Source organism: Pongo abelii, chromosome 1, assembly GCF_028885655.2.
Source record: "Pongo abelii isolate AG06213 chromosome 1, NHGRI_mPonAbe1-v2.0_pri, whole genome shotgun sequence".
NCBI lineage: Eukaryota > Metazoa > Chordata > Mammalia > Primates > Hominidae > Pongo > Pongo abelii.
Genome location: NC_071985.2, coordinates 45,806,344 through 45,825,491, shown reverse-complemented (window position 1 = coordinate 45,825,491; position 19,148 = coordinate 45,806,344). Strand labels below are relative to the sequence as shown.

The following is a 19,148-nucleotide window of genomic DNA, read 5'->3' as shown; positions in this document are numbered from 1 at the left end:
TAGCACTAACTAGTTCAAGATGTGAGAAGGACTCAAGCCAAAAGTGTCCTCCCTCTGCCCCTCCCCATCCCCCACCACAGGGAACTCCACTTTGCATCCTAGGAGTTCCCTGTCCGGTTTGAGTTTCATGCCTAGGGCTGAATTAGGCCTCTTGAAGGCTGTGGGTTCTCTCTTCCTAGCCAAGCCCAGGCTCTGCCAGTTCTTTTCTACATAGCCCTCCTTGCCTAGAGCTGGGCTTCTGGGTTCACTGTCATAATGCTGTCCAGCTGGGGTCAGAGGGCTCTTCACAAGGAGAGTAGCTAAGGCTTCCCCAACCTGGAAGCAGGAGGCTTCCCCTTCCTGCTTTCTCTCCTGGAGCCCTTTATGCTCCATTCCTTTGACAACTCAGCAGCAACTGTTGCAAGTTTTTTGGGGGTCTGATTTGGTTTTTAACCTTCTCATTCTTGCCTTACATTGGACCATTAGCTGTTGGTGGGAAGAAAAATAGCATTCCCTCCTTGGGTGAAGCGGATACTGCATCTACCGAAAGTGGGGCTTTCATTCTTATTATTTAGCTCCAAGGTGGGAATATGACACCAGATGGAAGCACATTCATGAAGTACAGAAGGTGGCAGAGTGGCAGAGCAGAAAGCTAACTAGAGAGCTCTAGGGAGACTTTTTTCCCTGGGCCACAGTTGCTGTTTTCAAAAAAAGGCCAAGAGCAGGGGGCGGGATAAAGGGAGGCATGCCCTGAGGAAGCGGCCCACCTTGGGAAGGGTTTTGCTGACCAGAATGAAGAAAGCAGCATTGTTCTCCAAGTTCATCATCCTCTGGCTGTGACCTTGAATCGACTGCTTTATCTCTAGGAGCTGGAAGTCTAGCAGATAGGGAGCAAATCTCCAAGCCGTGGGTGTATTAAACTGGACGTGCTGAAGCAGGGAAACTGCTGTATACTTGGAAGAGTAGCATTTGTTTATTAGCCAGAGATGGCTAGATCTTGCATGGCCCTATTTTGATTTTAAGCTACTCCTCCCCCTCAGTCCCCAAATCCAGGGTTGTTGGGGTTTTTTTAAATTAATTTTAACTTTTTTTTTTTTTTTGAGATGGAGTCTCGCTCTGTTGCCCAGGCTGGAGTGCAGTGGCGCAATCTCAGCTCACTGCAAGCTCCACCTCCTGTGTTCACGCCATTCTCCTGCCTCAGCCTCCCGAGTAGCTGGGACTACAGGCGCCCGCCACCACACCCAGCTAATTTTTTGTATTTTTAGTAGAGACGGGGTTTCACCGTGTTAGCCAGGATGGTCTCGATCTCCTGACCTCGTGATCTGCCCGCCTCGGCCTCCCAAAGTGCTGGGATTGCAGGCGTGAGCCACCACGCCTGGCCTTTTTTTTCTTTTTTTGAGACAGGGTCTTGCTCTGTTGCCCAGGCTGGAATGTAGTGGCAAAATCACGGCTTACTGTAGCCTCAACCTCCTGGGCTGAGGCCATCCTCCTGCTTCAACCTCCCGAGTAGCCGGGACCACAGGTACACGCTATCATGTCCAGCTACTTTTTTTATTATTTGTAGAGACAGAATCTTTTTGTATTGCCCAGGCTGGTCTCGAACTCCTGAGCTCAAGCTATCCTCCCACCTTGGCCTCCCAAAATTCTGAGATTACAGGCATGAGCCACCGAACAAAACCCAAATCCTTTTAAGGAAGGACTTAAAAGGTATGCTGCTGTCTGTTCTTCTCAAGTTCCAAAAGAGGACTGCCTTCAAATCAACCCAGAGAAAATTCTTCCTGGTACTATATGAGTGGGAGAAGATTCTGCTGCCTCCTTTGGCAAGGTGTCATAACTCAGACAGCTGGGAAGTCCCTCCTGATGTCTACCCTAGCCCCACCCTTTCTGGGGCTGAGCTGGTTCTGATAAGTGGTGCCTCTGCCGATGTCGTTGGCCCTTCCCTGCTGGAGCTAAGCCACTGAGGGCTAGGCTGCATTTCTCCTCCCAGGCCCTAGGTCCTGCACACTCATGGCAGACACAAATATTCCACTGCTGTTTATTCCATGTTCCCACCCAGCCTGGGCAGGGGCCGTGCAACTCCCCAGCATGGGGTGGGGGTGATGACTTCACAACTAAACATTCTCTTTGCCTCTCCCAGCTCATGTGTTCAGTCTGGTTCATAGGGCCAGAAGTACTCCCACTGTGGGTGGGGCTTTCTCTCTCATGTTCTTGAGGACAAGATTTCCCTTCAGTTTCCTGAGGAATTTCTAGGGGAAACCCTTTTCCTGTGTTTCCAGCATTCTCTCCCTGCCAAGTTTTCCTTCCCCTCTCCAGGAGGTTGTGTGAGTATCTGAGAAACCACTGCAGAGATCAGGGCCTTTTAGAGCCTTTTCCCGGGCTGGACAAGTATTTGTGTGAAATTACAGCTGCTGAGATCAGGGCCTGAAAGACTCTCTAGGGCAGAAAGAATTGGAATGGAAAGCCCGAAACTGGGGATTGGCCGAGCTCCCAGTCCCACATGGCTTTCCCATGCCTCGCCACATGTCAGAGAGGATTCCCAAGGCTACTACAGCTAAGAGCCTTGACCTGCCCCGCCTTGCTGCAAGGCATACTGGGAACTGAGACAGCCACTTGACTTCTTAAGGTTGCTCTTGTACGAGCTCAGGGTGACTTAAGGTGGAACACATAGATGAGTAGAAAATGGCAAAAAAAGAAGCAAGCAAGTGACTTTGAGAGCATTTAGGTAAGAGCAAGGCCTGACTTTTTATGTTTTCCATAGTGTATGTCACTTCATTTGCTTGGGTCCAAAAAAGGCCATAGGAAAGGTTTTATTGAGTACAAAATTCATAGGTTTGGACTCTGATGAACTTGATGGCGATGTTACCATCCCTGAGGCCAGGAAGGAAAAAAACAGGACTAATCCACCCCAATTGTAGACAGTGGGAACAGCGCTGGCTTGCTTAGAGGTACAGAGGAAAGCAGCATGCAACCCTGCCCTGTGGTGAAGGAAGTAGGGTGGCCAACCATCCCTGTTTGCCTGGGACTGAGAGGGGTTCCCAGGAGGCAGAAACTTCCGTGCTAAAACCTGGCAAGTCCTAGGCAAACCGGGACAAGTTAGTCACACTAGATTGAAGTCTCAGCTGAGTGCAGCTGCCTCCATGCCCCAACCTGTATCTAGGTTGGCATCCAGTGGCCCCCTGTAGGGTGGCATAGACTCTGACACTTAATAAGCTCAAGTAGTCATACCCCTGCCAGGCCTTAGTTTGCTTCTATGTCAAATCGGGTTAATAGTAGCTACCATGTAGGGGTTTGTGATGCTTGAATGAGAAGGCATGAATGTGCCTGGTGAGGCATCTGGCACATAGAAATCACTTAAATGTTAGCAATCTTAGTTATCACTCATTCATTCAGTTCATTCTACAAATTTACATGTGTACGATGTGCCGGGCAATGCTGTGGGCCTGAGGAACAAAGATAAAAATCCTGCCCTTGTGGAGGAGGTGGACAAACAATAAATGAATGCGTCCAATTATATGCTAGGTGAGAAGAACTGTGGAGGGAAATGGTTGAGCAAGATGAGGGGGATCAAGAGTGCCAGGTAAATACAGTGGTCAGGGTAGGCCTCACTAAAAGAAGACGTTTGTACAAAGACCTGAGGGAGGTGAGGAAGTGAGCCCTCTCCAGCAAAGAGGAATCTGGGCAGAGGGAACAGCTTGTGCAGAGGCCCTGATGTAGATGCCTGTCTAGTGCGTTTAGAGAACAGCGGGCAGGCTGGTTGGGCCGGATCTCAGTGAACACGGAGAAACTAGTAGGAGATAAGGACTGGGGGGCTGGGGGAGTCATAAAGGGCCTGGAAGCCCATCATTAAGTCCTTGGTGCCTAGTTTTACTCTAAGTAAAAGCCAGAGGGTTTTGAGCAGATGAATCGCGTGTACTACCTTGGATCTTAAAAAAGATCATTCTGGCTAATACATTGAGAAGAGACTAAGAACAGGAGAGGGAGGGTGGAGGCAAGGAGACCAGTTAGAAGACGATTGCTATAATCCAGATGAGAGAGGATGGTTTAGACCAGGATGATAACAGTGAAAATGGAAAGTGATTGGACTTTAGATATATTTTGAAGCAGATAGGATTTCTCAACTACATGATATAGGAGATGGGGGCTGGGCATCAAAGATGATTACGGGGTATTAGCATGAGAGCAGAGAGGGACAGGTAGCCCTGTTCTCTGCCCCTCATATGTCCCTCTTTTTGGGAGGGAGTGTTTCATTAGGCTATTGGGGTGCACCTTATGATCTTTAATATCTGATGTCTTGGTTTGCCCTCATAATCATCTACTAAACCTTGGTAAGGAGGAAAGGGCATCTCCTCCCTTTACATTGTGAATCCTGCTTTTTTGAGAAGCATCCCAGGTAGATTAACAGATTACCAGCACTCCTGCCAGCAAGCCTGGATCTCCAGCACAGCAGACCCAACTTGGCACAGCCTTGCCATCTCTGGTCCCTGGGGAGAAAGGACCAGCAAGGCCCTGCCCCCTGGCAACTCTGCCTCTGCCTGTCTGGGGCTAAAGATTCCCTGCCCAGAACACTCCTTTCCCAGGCCCTGGCTTTCCCTCCTACTGGGAACCTGACTTCTCAGGCTGGTGGGGGCAGAGAGCCTCTGGGGAGCAACCCAATTTGCTTCTAGAGGTTTGGCCAAACCTCACAGCTCTGCGGGGCTCAGCTGTGCCCCTAAGTTGGAGGCCAGGGTGATGTGCTCGGGCACTGGGAGTCAGGAGACCCTGGATAAGACATCAGGCACCACTTCCCTAACCAGCTCCTGTGTCTCTCTCCTAAGCACTAGCAGGTGAATGTGGTCTCAAAAGAGGGCCCTCACACCCCTAACTGCACAGGTGTGGACGCCAGTTCATCCCCTGCCCCCCACTTTCATCTCCCACCCCCCACATCTACCTTCCCAGACAGATGAGTATCTTATGTATGTCTCCTGATGCTTTTTGTTTTATAGGATAGGGAAATGGAGGCCATCCCAAATTCTGCAAATAATGCTCCCTTGGGTACCTATTTTCCCATTTTCAAAATCTTTATCTGTCCAGATGTCTTCCTCAGGTCCTAACCCAAATCTCTCCTTTTGACACTTAAGGTAACACTCCTGGGTTCTTTTTTGAGACAGAGTCTCTCTCTCGCCCAGGCTGGAGTGCAGTTGCATGATCTCAGCTCACTGCAACCTCTGCCTCCCAGATTGCAATTCTCCTGCCTCAGCCTCCCTAGTAGCTGGGATTACAGGCATGCATGCGCCACCACACCCGGCTAATTTTTTTGTATTTTTAGTAGAAACGAGGTTTCACCATGTTGGCCAGGCTGGTATCAAACTCCTGACCTCAAGTGATACACCCACCTTGGCCTCCCAAAGTGCTGGGATTACAGGCATGAGCCACCACGCCCGGCTCACTCTTGGGTTCTATTCAGTGAAGATTTTCAGTGAAGAGTAGACATTTGCCCGTATACCACGTCTGCATTCCTTGCTCAGCAACAGAATAGCCCTTCACATTGACTAAAGTGTAAAGAAGGCCTCTGGCATCCAAGTCCTTTGCCTCCGTTTTGTCCCTGCAGCCCCTATCATCCACTTCTTCTCTCTGTGAAGCTCAGTTGAAGTTCCCTTCCTCTGATTCTGACCCTCCTCAGCTGCTAACCTTTTTTCAAGACAAAAGTCGCCCTACCCTGCCTCTGGGAAACCCTTCAAACCGGCAGCCAACAGCTTCCAGTGCCAAAACCAGGACTAATTTGCCTCAGCGTATAAACAACTTGATGACTACCAACCGGCATTAATCGCCATGGTAGGATTGCCCCTCTTACCTTCAAGAGTAGCCCCACCTGGGGACCCATGAAAGGACCCAAATATAAGGAAAGCACTGAGAATAATTCTATCTATCTCTTGTCCCTCTGGGAAAGTGCCTAGGGAGTAGGTGTGGTATGTATGTGGTGTGTGGTCTGTGTGTGTGTGTGTCATATATCTGTGTGGTATGTATTGTGTATGTGGTTTGTGTTTGGTGTGTATGTGTCTGTATATTGTGTATATGGTGTGTGATGTGAGTGGTGTATGTGGTTTGTGGTGTGTATGTGTCTGTATAGTGTGTGTGGTATGTGGTGTGTGTACACACAGGTATGTAAGCAAACGTATGTTGGTAGAGAGGATGCTACTAATCAAGTACTGCGTAGTATCTGAAAACTTTGTGGCCTCACCTTTCTTGTTCTCTTTTTATTCGATCTGAGTAGTAGTACTTCCCTTAGTACCTACTTAGTCCTTAGTAGAATGGTAGTATCTCTCAGTGGTGTGTGGTTGTGGCTCTGTGAGTGTGTGTACATGCACACGCCTAGGCACACAGGTGTGTATATGTGTGTGACAAAAGAGGGGCACATGTACTTAAAGGGAATGCCCACAAGTTATAGTCTCAAAGACTCTGCTCTGATGCTCCCCTAAATCTCCTGGATCTTAGAATCAGGACACATGTGTGGGCTCTGCCTCCATCTTGCATGACCTTGAGCAAGGAGCTTGTTCTTCTTGGCCTTTGTGTGTCAGCCAATGGATGGCAGCTCACTCTGCATTTAAATCACTGCAGCATTTACCTGTTAATATGACATAAAAGTTCTATGTGAATCCCAAGAACCACTTTAATATTTATGTTCTCAGAGCTGGAGCCTGGGGCATACTCAATCAGTAGCAGATAAGATTTTATGTCTGGTTAAGAATTTATCCAGCTTATACTTGTTACTAAGATAAGTGAGTGGTCCCATGGCTGACTAGTTTCATTTTGCCCATTTTTAGACTGAAAGTTCCACCCTCTCTAAGTCCTGGGCAGATTAGGATGGTTGTCTCTAACTGGATCTCATACTTGAGCAAATCAGAAAGCAAAGGGTCTTTTTTATTTATTTTATTTTAGAGACAAGGTCTCACTTTGTTGCCCAGGCTGGAGTGCAATGACGTGATCACTGCTGCTCACTGCAGCCTCAAACTTCTGAGGTCAAAACAATCTTCCCACCTCGGCTTCCTGAGTAGCTGTGACTACAGGTGCACCATACCATGCCTGGCTAATTTTTGTCTTTTTTGTGGAGACAAGGTTTCACCATGTTGTCCAGGCTGGTCTCAAACTCCTAAACATAAGCAATTCACCCATCTTGGCCTCCCAAATTGCTAGGATTACGGGCGTGAGCCACCATGCCTGGCCTCTTTATTTTATTTATTTTTGAGACAGTGTCTCTCTCTGTTGCCCAGGCTAGAGTGTAATGACATGATCATGGCTCACTGCCACTTCAAAACTGCCTTTTATCATTTTCCTTTTTTGCTACGTTCATTCATCCACTCCTGTCTCCTTTTCAGGTCTGTCTGGGAACCCTGCAGATCTGGAGAAACGTAGGCAGGTGTTTGGACACAACGTGATCCCCCCCAAAAAGCCCAAGACTTTCTTAGAATTAGTGTGGGAAGCTCTTCAAGATGTCACACTCATCATCCTGGAGATTGCAGCCATCATCTCCCTGGTCCTGTCCTTTTATCGCCCTGCTGGTGAAGAAAATGAACGTGAGTGTCCTAAACAGCTCAGTGTGACTCTTATCTGGGTTCTTTCCACCACCACCACCAAGCACTTAGTATTGGTGGCTGACAGGTTATAGCTTAAAACATTTCCCCCATTATCCAGAGTGGGCTTTCCAAAGGAAACCAAGCAGTAGCTACTATGCTATTCTTCCAACTCATCCTTATTCCAAGGGTTCCTCCCCACCCCATCCCCACCTTCTGTCTTCTATTAAACCCTTTTTCAGAATGTCAGGAATCCTCTACCCTTTTAAGACATTTTATTTCTTTATTAATAATAATAATTATTATTATTTTAATGGAGTCTTGCTCTGTCACCCAGGCTGGGTGCAGCAGCTTGATCTGGGCTCACTGCAACCTCCTGGGTTCAAGTGATTCTCGTGCCTTAGCCTCCTGAGTAGCTGGGATTACAGGTGTGTGCCATCACGCCTGGCTAATTTTTGTATTTTTAGTAGAGACAGGGCCTTACCGTGTTGGCCAGACTGGTATCAAACTCCTGACCTCAGGTGACCCACCTGCCTTGGCCTCCTAAAGTTCTGGGATCATAGGCGTGACCCACTTGCCCGGCCTATTTAATAATTTTTATAACATAGAGACAAGGTCTCACTGTGTTGCCCAGGTTGGTCTCAAACCCCTGGGGTCAAGCGATCTGCCTGCCTTGGCCTCCCAGAGTGCTGGGATTGCAGGTGTGAACCAACATCCCCAGCCAGGAATTCTCTACCCTTATCCAACCAACAAAACCCTACACCTCAAAGTGCCCCCCGCCACCAATTGTCTGGCATGATGGGAAACAGTAGTGAAAGCCTGACCATGTTGGGAACCGTAAGTGTGATCTTACATGTGACTTGCCTAAATTTGATAGTTTGTACTATTTAGTCATTTGCCTCTTTTGGATTAACATAAATAGTTACACTGGTGATAAGACAATATTCAATCCTGCTATCCTCTGATATCCTCTTCCAGCCAACAGTTGTATTTGCTATGATTCACTTTTCCTGACTTTCTATCTTGGGGGGATTGGGGAAGCACTACTCCCATTTCTTAATGTCAACAAAAGCCCTTCAGTGACTATTTCTCTCCCTTCCTGGGATAGTGTGTGGTCAAGTTGCAACTACCCCAGAAGATGAAAATGAGGCACAAGCTGGCTGGATTGAGGGGGCAGCCATCCTTTTCTCAGTGATCATCGTGGTGTTAGTGACTGCCTTTAATGATTGGAGCAAAGAGAAGCAATTCCGGGGACTGCAGAGCCGCATTGAACAGGAGCAAAAGTTCTCCATCATCCGAAATGGTCAACTCATCCAGCTCCCTGTGGCTGAGATTGTGGTTGGTGATATTGCCCAAGTCAAATACGGTGAGAGCTCCGTGTTTCTTTTGCTTACCCCACCACCACCCCCATTTAAGGGATAGGTCCTTTGCCATGAGGGGGCTGGGAATTGCTGAAAACCCAAAAAGATAAGATCCAAAATTGTATTCACTTCTAGGTTAGAGTTTAAAGAGGTTGTGGGAAGGCATTTCAGAAAGGAGTAGCTGAAACTCTGTCGCAAGATTGTCAGACTTGTACCCTGTATGTCTTAGGGTTAAAAGTGTATAACATTCAGGCCATGGAAAGGTGTTGGGGATGAATAAGAGTTTGAATTTATAAATTCTCCCAGGTTGTACAGAGCTGAAGACTTGTAAAGAGTCTCCATGTACTCCCGGCCATTGCTCTCTAGATAGGGCCCATGGGAACAGCCGTGAGATAGGGTTGAAGGAGTTGGAGGTCCCTAACCTCAGCCAGTCTCTTACTATCTCCTTCACTGTCCCTCCTTCCCCTTTGTGCTCTAGGTGATCTGCTGCCTGCAGATGGGATCCTGATCCAAGGGAATGATCTGAAGATTGATGAGAGCTCTCTGACAGGGGAATCCGACCATGTCAAGAAGTCCCTGGACAAAGACCCCATGTTGCTCTCAGGTATAGGCCCTGGCTACCCAAGTTCCCATTTACCTCCCTGCAAACACCTAGGCCACAGGATCCAGACCCTGTTCTCTCTTCTGACTCTGTCCCATCTCCTTCCCTGGGGTTCAGCTGGGGCAACAGCATTTTGGTGGGTGGAATACAAGGATATCAGGCAGCCTAAATGAAGTTTTCCATGAAACAAGTGTTATAAGGGCCTTGAAGGGGCTTTGCTGGTTGCAGGGGTGGCAGGGGCAGGAGGGAGGGCTTACCCTAAAGTGGTTAGACACATTTTCCTCCTTACTCCCAATTTGTCTGGTCTGTTTTAAATGCGCCCAGCTCTTGACCTTTTCCTACTGTGCTAAGCACATCATTATCCATGGGGTAGGGAGGACTATTTTTTCTTCTAAGTTTGTGTTTCATACCAAATCATGTCTAGTTATTAAAAAACCCATTCCTTCCCATCTTCTCCTTTCCCGTGTAGGGACCCATGTCATGGAAGGTTCTGGCCGGATGGTGGTGACAGCTGTTGGTGTCAACTCTCAGACTGGAATCATCCTTACTCTCTTGGGGGTCAATGAGGATGACGAAGGGGAGAAGAAGAAGAAAGGTAAGGGGCATCTGGAATGAGATTCTCTTTCCTGTCATTCCCATGGACAAACAAGGAAGCGAGGGAGCAGATCTGGATAGAAAGCATGGTTGGAAGAATCTGCTGAGATGAAGAAAGCAGATATCCAAACTCCTTACTGAGATAAAGATGTAAATCCTTGGCTCCAGGGAGCTCTGATGAAAACCAGATCCTGGCTCTAGGCTCCCAAATCAGGTTGAATTTGAGCCTTGATTTTTGTGTCTAATGGTAGCTTGTAAAGGGATGAGTTATAAAGCCTGCCCTAAATAAACTGGCTAGGTGCTAGTAGCCCCAAATGCCTTCCGTGTACTCCCCCTCCTTCCCCAACTTTCTTCCTCAAAGATGAGGGTTTAAACGAACATCAAGACTAAGAGAAAATTGGCCAGAAGAATAAAATAGATTTCTGCCGAAACTGTGGGCTCTCAGTGGAAGACACACACAGCTAGAAGAGTAGGAACAGTTAGTTCAGTCTTTGCCACTCAGTTATTCCTGAGGGAAAGAATAAGAGGGAGAAAGAGGAAAAGATACTAAAACCAAGTCTACACGTTTCCCTAAGCATTCCTTCTTCCCTTAGGGGAGAGAAGGTTTCTACCACTTGGCTAGAGAATCATCTTGACCTGTTTAGTGGAGGACAGTTTATGAACAGGAAACAACACATTATCTCAGGAACTAAACAATTCATTTCTGCAGCTGCCTGCAGATGAATAAGGAGGACGCTTGCCTGGTGCTGTTGAAGTAACACGGAGACACCTTTCAAAGTCTTTGCCATCAGGCAGAAACAGTTCAAACCTCTCACTTCCTAATCCCCACCCCATTTTTCCGAGCAATGTGACTCAGGCCAGGAGCAAGAGAAAGCACCTCAGGTGTGAGTATGCACTCACCCACATGAGCGTTTTGGTGGATATCCCGAGGATTCATGAGAGCCTCTAGCAAGAATGAATGAAAACAGAGATGTGAGCTTCCTTTACGTTTATGTCCCTTCCCTGCAACCCAAACACTTTGCTGTCGTCCTTCTGGGTTCTGAGCAGGACCAACAAATTGGATCTCTTAATAGTCACTTTGGGTTTCGACCCCACTTTTTTCTTTCTTGTTCAAACAGGTAAAAAACAAGGAGTCCCTGAAAATCGCAACAAAGGTAACCTCTCCAACTACTCATTTACCATCTCTACCTGCCCACACTCAAACCAGACCTTTCCAGGCCATCTTCCTTCTCCCTTTTCCTCTCCATAAATCTGTTATCTGCTGCTGTGGCTCAGATACCTCATCCTGAGGAAGGTGCAGAGATTTTTCGGGTGATCTCAAGGTCCTGATCCCAATCTAGGATGGGACAACAGCACCCTCTGCTGTTGGCTCACAGAACGTCATGTCAAGGTTTCTCTTGGGGAGTGTGTAGGATTGATCTGCTCTTCCTAGGGAGCTGAACTCTGCTTCATTGCCCTCAGCCTGATTTAAACACCAACAGTCATCAGTTTCTGGGTTGGAAGAGTTCAGGGTCCTCATGGTGGAGGGAGGTGGGGTGGGCAGTCCCTGCACCCTCCTCTTGCTAGCTTCCTCATAAGTGTCCTCTTCTGGTCTGGATCCCTTCTCTGCTGGTCTTCTCAGGGGTGCTTGGAGAGAGCCCTTTCTCTGTACCTCTCTCCCCCCCTCCCTTCTTTGTTCTCGCCACAGTCTGTTTTCTTCCTCCTGATCTGATGTGTGTTTCTCTTTTGGTGACTGTGTTCACATTCTGTCTCTGTCTTCTTGTTTGTGAGTCTGACAGCAGGGACTACTCAGGAAGGGTATCCCTAAGCAAGGGGCTGAGCCCTGCAGGGGTGAAAGTGGAGTGGTACTGGGAGCCAGCAGGAACTACTGTCTTGTGACGCTCCTAGAGATTTGTTTTTACTTTGTAACCCACATGACAGCAGTCTTTAGAAATAAAGTCATCACATTGGAAAACCAGGGCTAAACAGAAATAATTCTTTAATTTTAGGTCTTTAACTCTTCTTTTAAAAGCAAAATGGATTTATATGTCTCTCTTTTTCCCTGCCTTCTCTTATTCCAGGAGGTCCCTCACACCAGCTTCTTCCCTCTTCCCCAAAAGACTTAACCCCAGTTCCCACTCTGTATCTCTCTACCTTTGTCAGGCAGGGAAGAAAGGGAATTTTCTTTTCCTATCCTTCAACTGCTAGAAGGGGCTGGAAAATACCCTGGGTCTGGGAGTATGTGTTTCTTCCCTGACAATTGAGAGAGAGAGAGAGAGATAAACCATTTAACAGAGCAGTCTTGTGCTCTAGAAACATCTGCCAACCCTCTCCTTTAGCCCCTTTCTGCAGTAAAGATTCACTATTTTAAGCACTAAGTTCCAGGAAGGATGGTTGTTTTAATAGTGCTTAGTGACATGATTAATCCCCTTGCTGGAATAAACCTGGCTTGGGACTCTGAGGTAGTGCCAGGAAGCTGCCACTGAAGAAGAAATCCATACCCTAAAAGAACCCCAGTTTCATCTGAAGTCATTAGCATATTATTCCAAAGGCCCTAATAGAGTGTTGAAGCCAAGTTCCATGTCTAGCATGGGTTGGGAGTGGTCGGAACTGATGTCAGGGTCCAAGGTATATTCCGGGAAAGAGACAGGAAGGTTTTCTGGTTTCCACCTGCCTGCCACTCAGTGCTACCACCTTGCCTGCTCACCTGTCCTATTTGTGTGTACACTCCAGCAAAGACCCAAGACGGAGTGGCCCTGGAAATCCAGCCACTCAACAGCCAGGAGGGAACCGACAATGAGGAAAAGGACAAGAAGGCAGTCAAGGTGCCTAAAAAGGAGAAGTCAGTGCTGCAGGGCAAGCTGACTCGCCTGGCTGTTCAGATTGGGAAAGCCGGTGAGTAGGGTAGAGCCTTGTTGTGATTTATCAGTGTTGTCTTGGATCCTCATCACTTTTATCCCCTTCTTTCTGCACCGACCGAGACTGGCAGAAAGAAGCTGAAACTTCAGGATGGCTAGTTGGGGCTAGGCGGCTGTTTCCCTATCTCCGCCACTGTTTGGTCGCTCCCTAGGCTTTTTCAGAGAGAAATGTTTTCCTGTGTGTAAGGGTTAATGGCCCTGAGATCTCTTAATCCAAATGAATGAGAAGTAAAGAGCATATATTACAGCAGGGGAGATTTACATTAGCAAGAAGGAAGACTTTAATAACTGCTTACCTGTCTCTTGTTTTGGGTTGTAAATTCCTTAAAGATAGAGAAGGCTGCAGCTTGCTAGAGTCAATTCCCTAGCATAGCAGTAGGATCTGGCCAAGCACAGAGCAATAAATACCAAGTAAGGACTGGAGGAAGAAGGAAGGCTGTGGTTAGAGAGGCTCTCTCCCAAAGAGAGGTAACTAAATGCACTCTGCATAAGAGGAAGTGGCTTCTCCATCACTTGCCTCTACATTTTCCTGTCTTACCACCTTCTTTCAATGGAAGGGGAGAAAGGGGAGTGGGAAGAAGAAATAGAAGATTGCTACTTTAGTGGACATATCCCTCAAGGAACAGTCTTTTTTTTTTTTTTTTTTTTTTTTTTTTGAGATGGGGTCTTCCTCTATTGCCCAGGCTGGAGTGCAGTGGCACCATCTCAGCTCACTGCAGACTCCACCTCCTGGGTTCAAGCGATTTTCCTGCCTCAGCCACCCAAGTAGCAGGCACTACAGGTGCACACCACCATGCCCATCTAATTCTTGTATTTTTAGTAGAGATGGGGTTTCACCATGTTGGCCAGGCTGGTCTCGAACTCCTGGCCTCAAGTGATCCGCCCACCTCGGCCTCTCAAAGTGCTGGGATTACAGGAATGAGCCACCGCACCCTGCCAGAGAATAGTCTTTTACCACTGTTTATTCTCTGATTCCACCTTTCTGTTTACCACAATCATAATCAGCATACCTCTGCACTTTATACAGCTGTATACAACTTACCTGGGGTTCTTGTTAAAGTGAAGATTCAGTTAAGGAAGTCTGGTGTGGAGCCTGAGATTCTGCATTCCTAATAAGCCCCCACAGGATGCCAGCACCGCTGATTCAGTTTGCACACATTGGATGGCAGGGATCTATGCTACCCACCATAGCAGCCACTCACCACATGTGGCTGCTGCAATTTAAATTAATTAAAAGTAAATAAAGTTAAAAATCCAGTTGCTGGGGTAAATTTTAGTTGGTCATGAGTCACATGTGCTAGTAGTGGCTGTTATATTGGACAGCACAAATAGAGAACTTCTTAAGCATCACAGAAAGCTCTATTGGACTGAGTTGGCCTAACCTCTTCGTGTTCATTCTGGTACCCAGCTAATTTTAACTACTGTGAAATCTCCTGCATATAAACTATACATGGATGAGATGAATTGCAGGTGCAGAATCAAACACACAGGTTTGAAACATTAAATATACCCCACCTAACCCTTGTACTATTCTCCTAATCCTTGCCTTGTTGTTGTTGTTGTTGTTGTTTGTTTGTTTTTGAGACAAAGTCTCACTCTGTCACCCAAGCTGGAGTGCAGTGATGCAATCTTGGCTCACTGCAACCTCCACCTCCGGGATTCAAGTGAGTCTCCCGAGTAGCTGGGATTGCAGACGTGCATCACCATGCCTGGCTAATTTTTAGTAAAGACAGGTTTTCGCCATGTTGGGCAGGCTAGTCTCAAACTCCTATCCTCAAGCGATCTGCCCCTGGACTCAAGGAATCCCATAGCCTCAAGTGATCTGCCGTCCTCAGTGTCCCAAAGTGCTGGGATTACAGACGTGAGCCACTGTACCTGACCCCTGCCTTGTTCTTCTTAGAGAGTGCAAGCTACCTGATGGCTGGCCACTAGTCTCCTCTGTTGCTTTATTTTATATATTAGGCCAGTCCAGGAATAGGGTGAGGCAAGTCAGATGCCTTCCACCACCTGGAGAGTGAGTTCCTTCTTGAATTTTGCACCCTCAGTGGCTTGCTTCTCCTCCTGAGTCCTGGCCCTAATCAAGCAAAGTACAGAAGAATTTGCTTTCATTGATATCATCATCTCTAGCCTTGCTTGGAGGCCCCCAAATCATCAGGCCCTTGGGAAAAGCAAAAACTAAAACCGGACAATGATTTAAAGCAGAGCTTTTCCCAAATATTGTGCCACAGTTAGGGACAGTTGTCCCCAGATATTGATTCCATCAACCCTCAAAGCATCCAGGCAGCACCCATGGCAATCAGAACCCCTAGGCCAGTCGACTTTGACCTTGAGCAGATTCTTTCACGTACTGTAATGTGTAGGGTAGCCAACCATCCCAGTTTGCTTGGGATTTTCTCAATTTTAACAAAGCCCCACATCCCTGGAAACTGTTCAGTAGTCTCAGGATGGTTTGGTTACTCTACCAATGGCCCGTACCAAAGACCTCTCAGTACTTTCATTTCCTCATCTTTAAAAAGGGGGTAATAATAGTAACCTATTTCACAGGGTTGTTGTGAAGTGCTTGCCTGGCCCACAGCAGGTGCCCACATAAATATTTACTATTATTGGCATCTTCTATGTGTGCCGTGACAAGAGAAAGGTTGGGAAGCACTGTTCTAAGAGTTAGTCATGCAGGTGATACGCTAGCACCATAGAGGCATTGCTGTAAACAAGTTGTGAATTGTCCAACATTCAGAGGTTAGTAGGGGAGAAGTCAAAATTGATAAACTACTAGGAAATGGACAAGTACAGTCATGACATTATGAATCGTAGGGAGAGGGTGGGTGTGGAATAGGATCGTAGAATGCTGTTTCAGGAAACAGATCAACCCCCTGATTTATGAATGAGGAATTTGATCTAGGAAACAGGCCCAGAGAGGGTCACTGACTTGTCCAAAGCCACAAGTCAAGTTAGTGCAGTGCTGAGAATAGAACCTGTGTCTTTGAAATATGAAACCAGTGTCTGTTCCCTATGCTATAACGTACAAGCAACAGAGAATGGGCGGGGATTTTAGTAAGTCTTCCTGGTGATGGTGGTTTTAATAATTGGCAACAAAGGCTACAACTGATGCCAATCTATCTCTGGCTAGGGCCCTAGGACTGCCCTCAGGCCTGGGTTCATGTGACTTGTTTCTCTGGACAGGTCTGCTCATGTCTGCTCTCACGGTTTTCATCCTGATTCTATACTTTGTGATTGACAACTTTGTGATAAATCGCAGACCATGGCTCCCTGAGTGTACTCCCATCTACATCCAGTACTTTGTCAAGTTCTTCATCATTGGCGTCACCGTACTGGTGGTGGCTGTGCCAGAGGGGCTGCCTCTGGCTGTCACCATCTCACTGGCCTACTCTGTGAAGGTGAGACTAGAACAATCCTATCTCTTCCTTTAGGATAGAGATGGGAGGGAAGGATACCATGTAACCTTTAGTGAAAAGATAAGCCATTCTATCGTCTATAAACTTTGGCTGGTGCCTCACAAGAGCAGAAGTCCCTGGTATTATGGAAGGACCATCTCTGTCAGATGCATCAATGTTGAAATGACCCAGTAGAATCTTAAGAGAATGACAAAAATGGTATCTTGGTTTGTTTTTTTTTTTAAGACAGAGTCTCATTCTGTCACCCAGGCTGGAGTGCAGTGATGCAACCTCCACCTCCCGGGTTCAAGTGATTCTCATGCCTCAGCCTCCCAAGTAGCTGGGATTACAGGTGTGCACCACCATGCCCAGCTACTTTTTGTATCTTTTGTAGAGACAGGGTTTCACCATGTTGGCCAGGCTGGTCTTGAACTTCTGACCTCAGGTGATCTGCCCGTCTCAGCCTCCCGAAGTACTGAAATTACAGGCATGAATCACTGCACCCAGCCAGTATCTTGGATTTTTGTGTGGGACTGGAAGATGAAATGTGGAGAGATGTTGGCTAGGAAATGGCATTTGACCTATATTTAGGAGAGTCCAGTTAGTCCCCCTCTCAAGTCTTTTCTCTTCTCCTTTGTAGAAAATGATGAAAGACAATAACCTGGTTCGGCACTTGGATGCTTGTGAGACCATGGGCAATGCCACTGCCATCTGCTCTGATAAGACAGGCACATTGACCATGAACCGCATGACTGTGGTACAAGCTTATATTGGGGGCATCCATTACCATCAGATCCCAAGCCCTGATGTCTTCCTGCCCAAAGTCCTGGACCTCATTGTCAATGGCATTTCTATCAACAGCGCTTATACCTCCAAGATTCTGGTAAGCATTTCCTTTGCGTAGACACAGAGTGGGTGGTTGGAAGGGAACATACATTTTCTCTGAAATGAACCCCCTTATTGTTTACACTGCCTAAATTGCCATCCTATATCCCATTTCTCACTCTGGAGTGAACATGTTTGGGTGAGACTACAGAAAAATCCCTGGGAGTGAATGGAGGGTTGGAGGTAAGGGCCTGTAAGAATCTATGGCCAGGAAATACCCTCCCAATTAGCATGTAAAGGCAATGTCTCTAAGGAGGGAAAGTAGAAAGTAACCCAAAGTAGAATTGGCCTTATCAGAAGTAAATTACTCACTTTCCAGAAACAAGCACAGTGTATTAGAATAAGACCCACACAAGGCAAGACAACAGCACTACCACTAGAGCAAACTACAAAATCCCTAAGCCCTGGATGGCACAAGGATCACAGTTACCACTGACCCCTCTCTGCCTACCCTTGAAAAAAAACAGGCTGGGCATAGTGGCTCACATCTGTAATCCCAGCACTTTGGGAAGCCAAAGTGGGAAGATCGCTTGAGCCCAGGAGTTCGAGACCAGCCTGAGCAATATTGTGAGACCTCATCTCTACAAAAATAAACAAAATTAACCAGGCATGGTTGCGCACCTGTAGTCCCAGCTACTCCAGAAGCTGAGGTGGGAGGATCACTTGAGCCTAAGAGGCCAAGGCTGCAGTGAGCTGAGATCACACCACTGCAGTCGAGCCTGGGCAACAGAGCAAGGCGCTATGTCAAAAAGAAAAAGAAAAAAGATGCCAGGTGCGGTGGCTCACGCCTGTAATCCCAACACTTTGGGAGGTTGAGATGGGCAGATCACCTGAGGTCAAGAGTTCGAGACCAGCCTGGCCAACATGGTGAAACCCCATCTCTACTAAAAATACAAAAATTAGCTGGGCATGGTGGCAGGTACCTGTAGTCCCAGCCACTCAGGAGGCTGAGGCAGGAGAATCACTTGAACCTGGGAGGTGGAGGTTGCAGTGAGCCGAGGTCGTGCCACTGCACTCCAGGCTGGGCAACAGAGCGAGACTCCGTCTCCAAAAAAGAAAAAAAAAAAAGTTATTTCCCCTATGAGCTCTGGGTATATAATGTGAAGGCTTTGTAAATGAGTTCTTTCTCCCTAAGTTCTCTGCCTTGTCAAGGCATCTTACTCAATAGTGCTGTGTATATTTCTTCTCCCAGCCTCCAGAGAAGGAGGGAGGCCTGCCTCGGCAGGTGGGCAACAAGACCGAGTGTGCTCTGCTAGGCTTTGTCACAGATCTGAAGCAGGATTATCAGGCTGTGCGTAATGAAGTGCCTGAGGAGAAGCTCTACAAGGTGTACACCTTCAACTCAGTGCGCAAGTCAATGAGCACCGTCATCAGGAATCCCAACGGTGGCTTCCGTATGTACAGCAAAGGCGCCTCTGAGATCATCTTGCGCAAGTGAGCACCCCTGACCACTCTGCTTCCCTTCAAGATCCTCTCCTCAGGAAGGCATGGGTGCACACCTCACACTGAACCCATGTGAATGAGGGAGCCCTCCAGCCAGGTGGTGACATAATAACTAATATCCAAGCGTCTACTCAGGCCACGCATGTTTTTTAAGTGCTTAAGGTGGCTTGTTGTATTTAATCCTCACAACTCAGTAAGGTGGGTACTATGATTATCCCTGTTTTGCAGATGAGAAAACAGAGATATAAGGAAGTTAAGTATCTCACTCAAGGTGATACAGCTAATAGTGGCACAGCCAGGATTCAGACCTGGATGATCCTAAGTTTCCATTTCCTAATCTGAAAACAGAGATAGCCGTACTCAGCTCCTAAAAGTACTACCCCCCCACTGTAACTAAATGATTCAATGTATGTAAAATGCCTTATACATAACAAGTACTAGAAACGTTT

At 47.2% G+C, this 19,148-nt stretch overlaps 1 protein-coding gene across 8 annotated transcripts in view; it reads left to right on the top strand.

Moving 5' to 3' along the window:
* The window catches only part of ATP2B4 (ATPase plasma membrane Ca2+ transporting 4), a 116,977-nt gene that overhangs the window by 64,092 nt on the left and 33,737 nt on the right, over positions 1-19,148 (top strand). For all 8 annotated transcript variants that reach the window (XM_063716633.1, XM_054522671.2, XM_063716636.1 and 5 more), the window contains 9 exons: positions 7,332-7,529; positions 8,635-8,892; positions 9,366-9,491; positions 9,958-10,083; positions 11,201-11,236; positions 12,795-12,956; positions 16,160-16,374; positions 17,012-17,254; positions 18,449-18,690. In XM_063716633.1, the coding sequence (XP_063572703.1) occupies positions 7,332-7,529; positions 8,635-8,892; positions 9,366-9,491; positions 9,958-10,083; positions 11,201-11,236; positions 12,795-12,956; positions 16,160-16,374; positions 17,012-17,254; positions 18,449-18,690 (1,606 nt within the window). The remainder of the gene's footprint in view (positions 1-7,331; positions 7,530-8,634; positions 8,893-9,365; positions 9,492-9,957; positions 10,084-11,200; positions 11,237-12,794; positions 12,957-16,159; positions 16,375-17,011; positions 17,255-18,448; positions 18,691-19,148) is intronic.